The sequence below is a fragment of the Danio aesculapii genome, chromosome 25 (genome assembly GCF_903798145.1).
Source record: "Danio aesculapii chromosome 25, fDanAes4.1, whole genome shotgun sequence".
In the NCBI taxonomy this organism is placed as follows: domain Eukaryota; kingdom Metazoa; phylum Chordata; class Actinopteri; order Cypriniformes; family Danionidae; genus Danio; species Danio aesculapii.
This window is the reverse complement of record NC_079459.1, coordinates 2,970,105-2,983,702: the sequence shown is the minus strand read 5'-3', so window position 1 is coordinate 2,983,702 and position 13,598 is coordinate 2,970,105. Positions and strand designations below refer to the sequence as shown.

Below are 13,598 nucleotides of genomic sequence, written 5' to 3'. Positions count from 1 at the left end.
TCTAAAAGGTTATTGTAAATTTGTTCTTGTTTTGCAAGAATCTGGCAGACACCGCACGTGCCTTAAGTTACCTTTTAGCCAGAGGCAAAGCAAAAACGATACAACAAATGCAGATGTAAACTAGACCGAGACATGATGCTTGTAATATCATAAGTATTAGATCCTGATGTTGCAGATGGTGATCTCGATTAGATCAGATGTTCTGAATCAGAGGTACACCGTGTACTAGCCTCTGGTCTACCACTTACTCTGATTTGTTATCTGTGGAAAACCACAAGGTGCCTGATCTCCAAAATGGCACCACAAATGTAGTTGCATCACACTTACCAGCAGGTTGTAATTTATTTCTGGTGGGTCGTGCACGAGTCAGATAACTGGAGCCCTCAATGTTAATAACGAGACTGCTTTGGGATATTGAAGACACAGATGCAACATTTTCCTAAACAGTCTGCAAAAAGTTCTCAGCTAGTCCCAAGCACAGCAAACTTGGCAATTTCTGCCAGGACTGAGATGCTTGTTGAGATGACCTCATCACTACCCCATAGGAGTACAGAATTTTGGGAGTGGGTGCAATTCCATCAGCATTCAAATTGGGAGAGAGATCTGGGTCACGCCCTCCATCCAACTGAGGATGCCAAGAAGTGAGTTCATTGAGACTGCAACACACCATGGAGACCAGAAACCACAAAGTCTGGAACAAGTATAGCTTGGACTTATGTTATAGTTGTGGGCAATTTAGCAAATTATCATCATATCTGCATTAGACACAAAAACATACTAATCTCGTGAAGGTCTTGTGAGCAGATTGCTGACAGAGCAAAAAAATATAGTGGTTTGACCTAGATCACAGCATTTAGAAACCAGCGTGTGAGTGGAACAAAAGACAAAGTACAACACACGAATGTGTGTGCTAATGGAGGGAGGGGGTGCAGCCACATTGAGACTTGGTGAGTCAAATCAGGCTTTCAGAACTCTGTTCGTGCCAGTGACTTGAAGAAATTGAGGATTAATGCTAATGGATGTGGGTGTAACAAAGACATTACGGCTACGTCAGGTGCAACGATTAGGACTGGACCAGACTTGTCAGGAGTCACTGTGACAAAAGCAACAGTTTAATTTATGATTCTCTTTTGTCGTAGGTTACTAACGCTTAAAAGTCTTTCCATTGCACATCTCTTCCCATGGTTTTAATGGTGTTGAGAAATGTTTAACAATAGCACTGGCCTTGTGTCTGACAAGAGAGCCTTCACCATCAGGCATTTCAATCCAGTTTTCAAAGCCTAGTAGACATAACTCACTCCTCCCAGTCTCCACAGCACATGTGCGCACACAGTCTAAGACACGTTATATTGGGAAGTAGCCACAACTGCTGCAGATTTATGTCCCCTCCCCTCTGTTTTCCCACCTTGTGAGAAGCGCAGTTCACAACATCGCCCTTCTCATCACTGCAGCCTTGGAATGGACCTTCCTGCAGGTCCTGGCCTATCTAGGTCACTTGGATTGTTTTGCAACTCAGCATAATTATTTACATATTACAGAGGACATTAAGACAGCTGTAGCCATAAGCCTATGAGCAGCAACAGGCGAGAACAGGTGGGTGGGGTCACCCACAACTCTGGTGCTCATTTACAGACACAAAGCCTGCTGTATGTCAGCTAAATTTATATTTTTATACTTTCAAACATGCCTAAATTAAATTAATAACAATGTTAATGAAGGCTGATTATGACATTTCATCTTTTAGGTTTTAAAGGCAAACTTTTTCTTCCAATATACATTTTCAGGTAAAATGTACATTGAAGACATTTAGTCTGAAGATTTACCTTGAGTAGACACTACTGACAGTCAGATAATTTAATGTGAAACTGCCTGACCATCCCTTCCCCCATGATGGTCCATTGAATGATCCTTTTCATCCCGTAGCCACGCCTGGAAGAGCACACAGGCCAAGTTCCTTAACATATACAGATTTATTAGACAGTAAGAGGTCAAACATATCACTGGCAAAAGCTAATGTCAATATAAAAGCGTGGGAGGCTAAACAAGGTTCTGACACGCAACCGAGAACAACTTCTTTCTCCCATAAACTTGCAAACCCAAATGCATGCAAAACCCTTCTGCAACAGCAGAGTTACCACATCAGATTGCCAGCAGATGCAGCTGACCAAGTGACCTACATCAATGAGGGCTTTGACAACGGATCCCACCCTGTACCCACCCCCACACTTCTGCCTTTCCGTACTGTACATCAATGCCCACAAATTGCAGTGTTAGCGCCTCACATGGAGTTTGCGTGAGACCCTAAACCACCAGCTCATGATTCAGTAAGCTGAAAATACAGCTCCACACTAGCTCCAGATCCCCTTCTTCCTGCACAGAGAAATCGACACCCATGCATAGTAAATGTAAGAAAGCAAAAGAGCTCAAACTATACAACGCTTCAGCAGTTCTTCACCTTACGCCCTAACCGGTGGGTGGAAAGGACACAGGGCAATTGGGGGATGGTTAGGTAGGAACAGACTGGCTTTTATAAGACTCTGCCAAAGCTTACTAAAAGTATACATAAGTTCAGCAGAGTATAAAATGTGCTTATAGGAAGCTGTGGTCTCATACCAACTATTTGGCGAGTTAGCTATGTCTGACTTGCTTAAATGTATAAGTGTAAGTTGTTTTTTGGTTCTAATGGAAGCCCAATAAACTATGCTTTTATTCATATGAAAGAGAAATAAGAGAGCTGTATTCCCGTCAGTGAGGGCTGTTTCAGGAGTGATGGATGACTGCAAAAGGGCGGTTGAGCGCATGATGAAACACCCTGGGGCTTTAGCACTTCAGCCTATCATGTTCGAGTGAGAGAGATGCACCAGTGCTTGGTTTCTACCTTTTACACAGAAGAATTCACCATATCTGAAAAAAAATATGCTAAGTGGACAGAAACTGGACAATGAGACATTGGGACAATGATCTGAACACAATGTCCACAGCCAATTTGATAGGTTTTATGATGTATATTAGTCCTGAATAGATAATATGGCCATTTAGATGCTAGCTGTACTAAATGGTAATGGCACAATTACTATTAAAGCTAGTATTTTTTACTTTATTTTGTGCTAATCTCCCTTAAATCATTTTACAGGTGCACCTATAAAACTGACCTCTGCTTATAGTCATCACCAATTAACTAGCATGTGTGTTTCCTGAATGGCAAGTGGGTCAGCCAAGCCCAGGCACTCCTGGCATCTAACATAGATCTTAGTTGCAAGGTATCAGGCCAGGGGTGTGGAATGGAAAACGGTTTAGTCAGAGAGAGCAGAATCCCTGCAGTGAAGGGATCACCCTCACACTGCGCCCAGCCCCACCCCAGCCAGCCATGGCACTGTGCCACAGGGCAGAAGTGCCCAAGTCCCACCCATCCTCTAAAACCTTCCACCTGACTGACGGCCAGGATGACTGCACAGGATGTAACATCTGTAAATAACCCAGTGCGGAGGAAAGAAAAAAGGCTGACGGGTTAGTTTAATCTTGCATGTATATGCTATTAATGTGGGAGGAGGGTTGCTGCTTTAATTCACTTTTGAACCAATTGTCTGATCTATTGTTCGAATGAGAACATTTGTCCACTTACACTGCTTTAGTCCTACTACTGTGTGCAATCCTAGGGCTCTTATACAATACAAAGGGGCACATAAGGGTTCACAGGGAAAACAAAAAACCTAACCAGCTGTGAAATGTGCAATTATGGGCTTTGTTTGCATGTATGTTAAAGAGGGCTGCTTCTGGTGATGTGAAGTTAATGGGTACAAGCCACACAAAACCGGAGAATAACCTTTTCTGTTGACCCTACCCATAGTCAAGCAGTGGACAATAGGTCCTACAGCATGCTGTGCAGGTGATTCAAAAATAATTATGTTTTAATTATTCGAGAACTGCAAGTTCATCCGATTGAAAATATCCCATGCTGTCTTTGGTGGTTCAATGTACTTCTTAGCATCCTTCCCCCAACAAAGCTGCTTTAGCCAATCTTGCTCATCAATTTGTGGCAAAATCGGTCCTCCTATTCTCTATAGCATTTCAAACCCCGCCTCCTCATACTCGCAGGAGATCAGACAAAGCTGTCTAGTAACCTTAGACCCTCAACCTGCTGTGTTCCCCTCCTCTTCAGCAAGCCACTCAGCACAATGAGCAATTTATGTACCGCATCTTCTACATCCCACCTCTCGTGCTTACCATCTCATTGCGGTAAAGGACTACAAAAACCTCTGAGGCCTTGGAGGTGATCTCTTTTAATCTCCCTTGCGCAGCACATCATGCAACCGTGTGATCTGAGGCATGCTATCAATATTCAAGTCTCTCTCAAGTACTTAGTGGCTTGGTGTGGTAACGTGCCCTTCCACTTCCCTGGAGATATTCCCATGAGTAAAAGGACTAGCATTACAGGTACTGTGTATCCCAATCAGGATAATGAGCCTAGGAATGGGGTCCAGATGACATTATGGAGTTGTACAGGGAGCAGATTAGATTATAGGGCGAGGGAGATTAACCCCGAACATAGGGGCCACATGTACCCATTCCGATCACGAGGGCCTTTTATGGGTTTACCATTGAAAGCAATTTGTGAACCTAATGAACTTTTTTTAGCTCTCACTTTATTTTAAGTGGCCTTAACTACTAAGAATTTATATTTTGATGCAAGTACAATGGACTTAATGTGTTCATAATGTATAGCAGAACACTTCTGGTGCTATTGAGGGTAAGTGAATGGTTTGGTGGTATGGGTAAGTTTAAGGGTGGGTTAAGGCGTAAGGGATGTCAACAGTGTTATTACAAGATTGTATTACAGATGTAATTACATGCAGGTATTTAATCAAGCATACATACAATGTAAACCGTTTATTTACCCAATGAATACATTGTAAAGTGATTAATTTCAGTGTAAGCACATATTAGTTAAAAGGCTGATTTATACTTCTGTGTTGGGTGATCGACGTGACCTACGGTGTCTGCCTTGTGCATTTACACTTCTGGCTGCTGTTTGTGTTGCTTTGTAATAACACTTCTGAAACGCTAGCTGACAGTAGTTTTTGTTCCTCTGTGTTAAGATTCTTTGTGGGTGTTTTATTTTTTCTGAATGCAACGAGTAGCTAAAACTTGCTCATTTCAAGACAGGAACCGGCGGACGTGCGACAAATTTAATCAAAGTAAACAAAAGGAAAAAAAGAACGTTTCCATCTGGAGCTCCTTCACGGGACTCGACACTTGTAAACATTCGCTCCATCGAGCTCGTGGCTCTCGGCAACGCCTACGCTCCTTACTGCTACCAAGCCGACCAATCAGAGCTTGCACAGCGAGTGGTTGCGACATGTATTTACATTTTTTTGAGAAAGTATCAGATGAGAAGGCTAACAAGTCTGGCTAATGCCATACTTTAAAGATCAAAACCATATTTTTTGGCAAAGTGTGTTCATTGAATGCAAACTAGTTGAAGGAACATTTGGGGTACAATTTGAAATCAATCAACAGAATCTTTGGGAGTAATTGATTTTCAATAGAGTGAACAGAACAATATGGCACTTTGGACAATATGAAAAAAACTTTGGACTGTTGAACTCATTAATAAGTTTTAAAGTTTAAAACATTGTTATTCTTAAGGTTAACAATTGATCTCTGCCATTTAATACACTGAAAAAATGTTCTGGTAGTCTTCTATCAAAATCTGGCCATTTGCTTCCATGTTTCGAGTTGCAGACCTTCTCTGTTGATGTCAGTTTGACTGTTTGAGTCATAATATTCTTCACCACGCCCCTCTTACAGTTATTTTGCTATCAGGGAATTATGTGAAAAAAGAAAGACCCCGCCCCCTACTCAATATTCCATTTCAGTTAAAAGTACTAATCAACATACTGGGTAAAAAAAAAGTCCTGGCAACTTTGGGTTCTCACAAACTTTTAAACCCTCTACATTTTGCACCCATTTACTACATTTCAATATAATCTTGTCTTTTATAATATAACAAAAGAAGTTCTAATGGGGGTGTATGGGTGTTTCCCAGTGATGGGTTGAAGCTGGAAGGGCATCCGCTGCATAGAACATATGCTGGATAAGTTGGTGGTTCATTGCGCTGTGGTGACCTCAGATTAATAAAGGCACTAAGTCGAAAAAGAAAATGAATGAAAGATGCGCTGAGATTACATTTTGAGGATATCAACATTGTGGACCGTTGCAGTATAGTTGAAATCCAAATAATCTTAAAATGCTGAATGTATAACAAAGACTTGTTGAATCAGACTGAATCTAGTATATGAATCAAATCTAGCAATACTACAGCGGTTTCACTTTGAGCCATAACTCTGCAGGTCAGGTAGTGCATGCAAAACACTTTCAGAGGAACTACACTTTTAAGAAAAGTCACATGCCCTGAAAGGACATCATGTCCCAGCCAAAGTACGTCAGAGCCCTGGCCTTAGTAGTCACTGCATACCGTGTCACTTCCTCTCTCTGAACTGAAACTTGCAGGTTTAATCATAATCTTATTTTTTTTTTGTTGCCTGATGGACCCCACACCCACTTCATCTGCATGCAAGCCTACCACAGCTTCCTTTTCTCATTGAAAGTCAACTGCGATCTAATAAAGTAAAAACAATGCTATAAATTGTCATATTGTGCACCATTACCGTTAACAACTCATGCAAACCGAGCATCTCTCTGAATCTGTCCATCTGTGTTTATAAAGATGATTAATGGGCCCTTCCTTATCCAACCACATGCTGGTTGGAATCTTTTCCTTTCTTTCTACCCTCTCCAACTTGACTGTGTGTCCTCCTCTTTTTTTTTTTTTTTTGCCTTGAGACTATGCATAGCCATAAAACATCTGTCAAATATTATGCTTGATGCTCTACTGGGCCAAGATCTAATCTTAACTTGACTATAAACCCTAACAAAGTGGAGATTAAAGTTCAGTATGAACCCAGACAAGAGACTACAGTCAGAATAAACTAAAAGTGTCCTCTCAAAAGGTCACAAGAGGGTTGTTTTACCAGACTTATCTCAGAGAGGGACACTCTGTAACCACAGGTTACCACAGAATTACTAAGGGCTAGAACTTACAATAGATAGTCTTTCTTTAAAAAGAAAACAAATCCACAAATAGATCCAGAACCTAAAATTGTTGGCTTGGCAGACGCATTCGGTTTGAGAAAGTTAGCAAGATGGAAAGAGCATTTTCGATCTGCAAACAAATGCTTATGTGAGCTACTAACAAATACTTGGGAAGATAAGTAAACCACTTCGTGCTGATAGTTATTTCTACTGATTCAATATTGTGTAGTCTTCAGAAATGCAAAGTTCCTTCCATCTAAGAGCATCACTGATTTAACTGCATATGCTGCAGTGCATATCAAAGCATTAAGCAGCATTTCTGTGCTGTTTGATCATGACATCTGCTCCAGCTCTATCATAAAACACCTTCTTCCAGCAAGCTTGCACTTGTGATGGTTTGGTCCCTCCTCATTTTTCCCAAGAACTACACATTCAACCAAAAGGCACAAGTACCAGTGGTGTAGTCCTAAAAAAAAAGGTGGTGTACTATTACCCACCCAAGCCAAAATTAGGCAATTAAGTAGGCAAAGAAACAACTAAAGGCGACGTTTCTTAGATTCATTAGGATTATATATTTATTGAACGAAAGTTACCTCTAACTATTGACTTGCACAGAAGTAAAAACAAATACTACGGACGTCAATGATTTACAGGTTTCCAGCTTCCTTCAGATTATCTTCTTTTGTGTTCAACAGAATAATAAAATACAAACCGATTTGAAACAAGGTTGAGTAAATGATGACAATTTTCATTTTTTGGGCAAATTATCCATTTAAAAAGGAAAAATATTTCAACAAATTTGTTAATTTCAAAGTGAGATGCTAATGGTCTAATCCAGGCATGTCCAAGCTCGGTCCTGGAGGGCCGGTGTCCTGCAAAGTTTAGTTCCAACCCCAATCAGACACACCTGGGCTAGCTAATCAAGCACTTACTAGGCTTTCTAGAAACATCCGTGCAGGTGTGTTGAGGCAAGTTGGAGCTAAAATCTGCAGGACAATGGCCCTCCAGGACCGAGTTTGGACACCCCTGGTCTAATCTGTGGTTTGCTGATTAAATGAAAAACGAGTTGAAAACGGAGTGGCGGAAGTCTCTCGCCGTTTTCATATTAAATTCAAAGGGGACTGAGTAGTGTACAGTTCATGAGGTAATCGCAAAAGTTTTAGGGGGGGTAAAGTGACGCCTGTGCTGTTTTATAATTTGACCTGAATGTTTCAGTGAGACATCATCGTCGTCTTCGAAAAACTCTGCTATGGTTGTCGGGGCGGGGAATGGCGCAAGTTAAAAATGCACCAATTGCAACAAATTAAGATGCAGAAAACCATTTGGTACACCTAATTAGGGAAGTTTTATCAGCAAAACTAGTGGGTATACTGAGGGTTTACGCAATTATTGATCCTCAGAAGTCGTAAAACCCAAACAGCACGGGGAAAGAAGTAGGCATACAGAGTATTCCTGCGTATAACTCCGACTACACCACTGACAAGTACATTGGAAAGCCTTTTGCCAAAGAAAAATAATAATACATTTTGTTCCCAAGTTGGCATGAGGGAAGAATGCAAACAAAAAGAATCACATCAAGACCTGTTGCATATTTCAGGAATTACTAATCATTTGTATGAAAGCAGCTGGACTAGTGTGACTGCATCTGTGCACATGCAGGAAAGGCCATTTATATTATTATGATAGTCTAGGGGACAATGGCTTTCTGGGCTTAATGTAACTCTTTGCCCAAATTCTGCAGGATTAAGAAAAATTACCCAAAGCAGGGTTCAAACCAGAACCAGCAGGGAATTCTGGGCGTTTGCTGAAGTCAAATGAGGTCTTCAGTGCTCTTGGCTCCACAAGTTTGTTTTTATAACTCTGTGTTCCCTCTCCCATTCAAAAGCAGTGTGTTGCTGGGAGAAAGATCTATGCTCTCTTTGCTCAATTGGTAGAGACTGGTGGAAAATCTGCTGAGTGCCTAAGAAAGGCACCCAGAACGGAGCAGGTTGGCTGAGCCTGGGTTGCTGAACTCAAATGACCCACATTCTCTGATTACCTAAACAAATGAGATGGAGCATTCATTGTTTAACTGAATCATGGTCCAATCGCAGACCGGTGACTACAGTGAAACCCAATCCGAAGTCTGCAACTTTTGGAGAAAAATACAACTGAACGACAGGAAGTGAGAAAGGTTTTAAAGGTACACTACAAATAAGGGTGTCACGATCCTCCAAATCCTCGATTCGATTATATTTTCGATTCTAAAGTCACGGTTCGATTCTCGATTTAAAATGGAAAAATTTGAAAGCACAAGCTGTGCCATTTTAGGACTTATGCAATATAATAATATTTTACCTTTGTTCGCAATGTACCACCCACTACATTGTCATATTTACAATGTTTATTAACAATATAATGTAACAACAGCCTATATCTTCAGTCGATTGGGAACTTGTACAAAATAACCTGCCATCTACACTCTCTTTTGTAACGGCAGTTTACATTATTGTACATGGAGGGTATCACCGTAGCTGTGAGATGCGTTCTACTTGGGATTTCGTAGCGCGGTTCTAGCACGCTAATTAAATGGCTAATACCAGAGTTTTCTACCACTGAATAAGGTCGCGTGTCCGCAGCTATAAATACTCCTTGCGCGCTTGTAATTGCCTTTGCACGTGTTGAGTTACTTGGAAGTTTTATTCCAAATGAAGACGGGGGAGTAGTTTGTTACACTTGTTGGTTTAACAGATAAGTCTATGTTTTTGTGGTGCCTACGGAGATGCCCTGCCATGTTAGTCATGCTGCTGGTAGAATAATGTGATATACGTACATAGAAGAGCTTGCAGACTGTGGTTTTGTTTTTGTTTTTTTGTCGACAACAAGAACGTTGTAAACACAACTCACTGGAAATCCTAAATACTTACACACCAGCGACTTCAGTGAAAGAGAAGGGGGTTCTAGTTCTGTCGACAGGTCTCCTGCATCTGCAGTTGCCATGCTATCTTTTGGCTGTTTGTTGTAGCTGCTAGGTTGGCTTGCAGCACTTCAACAAGCATGTTTTTTTTGACATAACATGGGGGTGTGGCAGCATTGACGATTCAATTTTTTGATTCGATTATCGAGATTATTTCGCATGCTAATTGATAGAGCATGCATTTCGATCTATTTCGATTTAAAATCTAAATTGTGACACCCTTAACTATAAACAAACAGTCAATTGTACTGTTTATCTGCTCTAAAAGACTTACTTTGACATGTTAACACACAAGTAGACACGCAAGCACTGTGCTGGAGCTTCACAGAACAATATGTCTGAATGCAGGGTGGTAGTGTGTTCTGACATAAACATGTCATTACATATACACTGTAAAACACCAAACCTATTATTAAGCAAAGCAAAAGCTATAAGAAACAGCAACCGTGTAGACGACACGCCCACCTACAGTACATCAGAGCTAAGTTTTAAATAATAAACAAGAATTTTATATTGGAAATATGGTCAAACAATGCTACAGATGCATTATTTTCATGTTAGATTAACTATTTATGGATAATCCTGCCTATTCATAGTGGCAATAAATGCTGATAGGCGTCCAAGACAAGGCGTGCTAATAATATGTTGGTAGTGCATCCAAATCTACTACCTGGATGGTCTACTTTTTTGTTGTTGTTGTTATTTTAAACTTCTAGACCATTTCAATGTGGTCATGTCATTGTCCCATGAACATTTCCTGCTTGTCAAACTATTTCATAAGTGTAACAAGGGGGAATTCAATCATAACGTTAAAACGGCTCTCATAATATTATTTATTATTATGTGGATCTTTTTGGATTCTCGGAAGCTATAAAAATTAAAAACATAAAACCGGAAATAAGTTGGGACCATTGCTTTTGTTTACATCCATAAACAATGGTCTATTGGCAATTGTGGGCAGGTAGATCACAGAAAGCGATAAGTGATGAGGCACTATGGTAATTTAGTTTTAAATTGTTATAATGGAGTATTTAAATTGTTAATATGTAGTTTAAGTTTTAAGTATTTTGGTGGTAATGCTTTTATTAGAATACCAACAGTGTCGTTTAGTAGTTCAGTTAGCATTAAACCCCAAAACTAGCTTAATTACACAGTAATACCACCTTGAGATCAATTAATGGATGAACAGCAGAACTACAAGATAAAACAACTATAGTTTTGTTTGATATTGCAATAGACACTACTATAGATACATTTCCTCCCATTATTCAGATAATAGCAGTCTAACCTAAACTTGCACATCTGATAAAACTAACAGATACCGAAAAGTGTCAATCTAGCCATCACACACTGACTGACAGAAACTCTGATAGGAAAATATAAGGCAGATAAGCACTCTCTGTCTCTTAACAGTCACCATTTCAAGTAAACCAGGGTGTATTTCGGGTAACCCTGACTCAATTTACACATTTCTGCGGTTTATTTCTTATCTGAGGCCCACAACCCCTTTGGTGTCAAGAGTGTTTCGATTTATCTGAGGGTTTCCTGTCAGGAGGTCAATCTTTTGTCTGACTCGAGGACATTAATATTAATTTTAAAAGGCGGGAATACATGTAATGGCGCGTGAAAATAAGGTAAAGAACGTGTAATCACTTTTCTTAATGTATTTTCCATACTAACCGTCAATTATAAGTGCTGAGGGCGTGTTCAGCGCTCGACTGGTCGAGTCTGTTGCTGGCCAGATCAGCTGGCAGTCTGTCTGACGGGGGTGTGGCACATCACAACAAAGAGCTTAACAGTCAAACAAGCAACCGCAGAAGTCTCACCAACCCCCATCTTTTATTCATTTTCAATTTTTAAGACCCTCTCGCATATGTCTAACGGACTATCACAAAGAAAATAATCGAATTACACGCGAATGTGCGATATTTGGACCCGTCTGCTGTCTACACCGCGAAGTACTGCCAGTGACTTTTCGCAAACCAGCACCATCCTGAAAGTATAGCCTGCAAGACTTTTATGAGCGATTACATCATGCCTGGCTTTTTTTTTTTTTTTTTGGTATAATTTAAATGCGATGTGATTTTATTATGAATGCATGCATTTATGCATATTTGTGATCTGTTTATTCTTAAAGTTTAATAGCAGCTACTGATACCAGTGTTATTTATTAAAAGTAATGTCACTTTATTGTATTGTTTATTTCTGTTTTATTTAACGATGCACGCCTGTTATGCCAAATAAATAAAGTGCTTGGAATTGGAAACTGGTTTATTGGGTTGATGTGTGTCGAGTTGGCTCATATAGGCGAGGCGCTGGGGGGAGAAGAACTGTTGCTGTTTACCATATAGCTTCCTCACAGTGGGCGTGACACCATATTTACGATGCCACTTGCCTCGAATAACAGTTTATCGCCTCAAAACGACTAGCCAAAGTAATTGCTTGTTTTATTAAAGGGTTGCGACGTGCAACAACAGTTGTCCCGTCAAGTCAAAGCTGAGCGGAACACAATGTGCCCGACGCACTGTTTACACACTGACTGGATCTGCAAGCAGGAATGGAAACTGACCTGTATGCGTCCTTAGGTGGGCTTTGAGATGGGACGATTTGCCATAAACTTTTTCACAACCTGAATAGTGGCATTTGTGCTTTTTCTGAGGGGCGTCGTGCTCAATTCGACCCCTAAATCGCTTGCCCCTTTGTTTAAGAGCAGAGTCGCCGGGGATGGCGGTAGGTGTGGCAGAGTTCCCATCATCCCCGCTCGGGGTTGCAGCTGGCGGCGTGCTCTCCTCCTTTATTTTTGCCTGCTCTGCAAAATTGGCGGGCGTCTGCTGATTAAAATCCGCCAGAATTCTCGCCACCACAAACAGAGATGAGTTCTCTTTCAAAGGCTCCTTGGTGTCTTCCCCATTCCTCTGTGCAGCCGCAGTTTCGGGCTTGATTTCTCTATTCCCTTTTGGACCGTGGACAATTGCTTGGCTGGACATTGACACAAGGCACTCTGCTGCGAAGTGATCCATTTCGTTGAAGAGCACGAGCTGTTTATGACATTCAAAGCCAGTGACAGTGAACTCCTCCGGTAGATCCCTTTGTGTGATGCTGAATCGGCAGCTCTCTCATAGGCAAACTCACTTTGCACTATCTTACCGGCTTTTCAACAACACTGACATCCTGCGTGTAAATCATGCGAGTGAGCTCTTTCTCTTCGTTTCCTTTTCAGAGAGAAGTCTCCGGGGATGAGAGCTCTGAAAACTTGTCTTGATTGAGTATCAAAACTCCCATCGTGGCTGTAGTCCGCGCAACGTTAAAGTGACAGTATGCCGTGCGCCGATTAGCGCTGATTGTATCCATGCTGGGGGCGTGTCAGCCGGTAGCGTTCGGAAACGTCACCGGGTGCTGCGCGCTCTGATTGGGTGGTGGCGGGTCCCGGAGTGCGCTACCTTACTTGCCCCCACCAAACTTTTGCAAAGTATAAAGGAAACTTCAGCCAGAAGATAGATGCAGGATCTGCCTCCGTGTCCTGTAGGATGGAGATCCTTGATATTTGTAT

The 13,598-nt window shown here is 41.2% G+C and overlaps 1 protein-coding gene across 1 annotated transcript in view; it reads right to left on the bottom strand.

The window, feature by feature from the left end:
- klf13 (Kruppel like factor 13) overlaps window positions 1–13,379 on the bottom strand; it is a 29,149-nt gene extending 15,770 nt beyond the window's left edge. The window contains exon 1 of the mRNA XM_056451765.1: window positions 12,618–13,379. Coding sequence (XP_056307740.1) covers window positions 12,618–13,068 — 451 coding nt within the window. The 5' untranslated portion in view covers window positions 13,069–13,379. The remainder of the gene's footprint in view (window positions 1–12,617) is intronic.
- Between the last annotated feature and the right edge of the window lie 219 nt (window positions 13,380–13,598).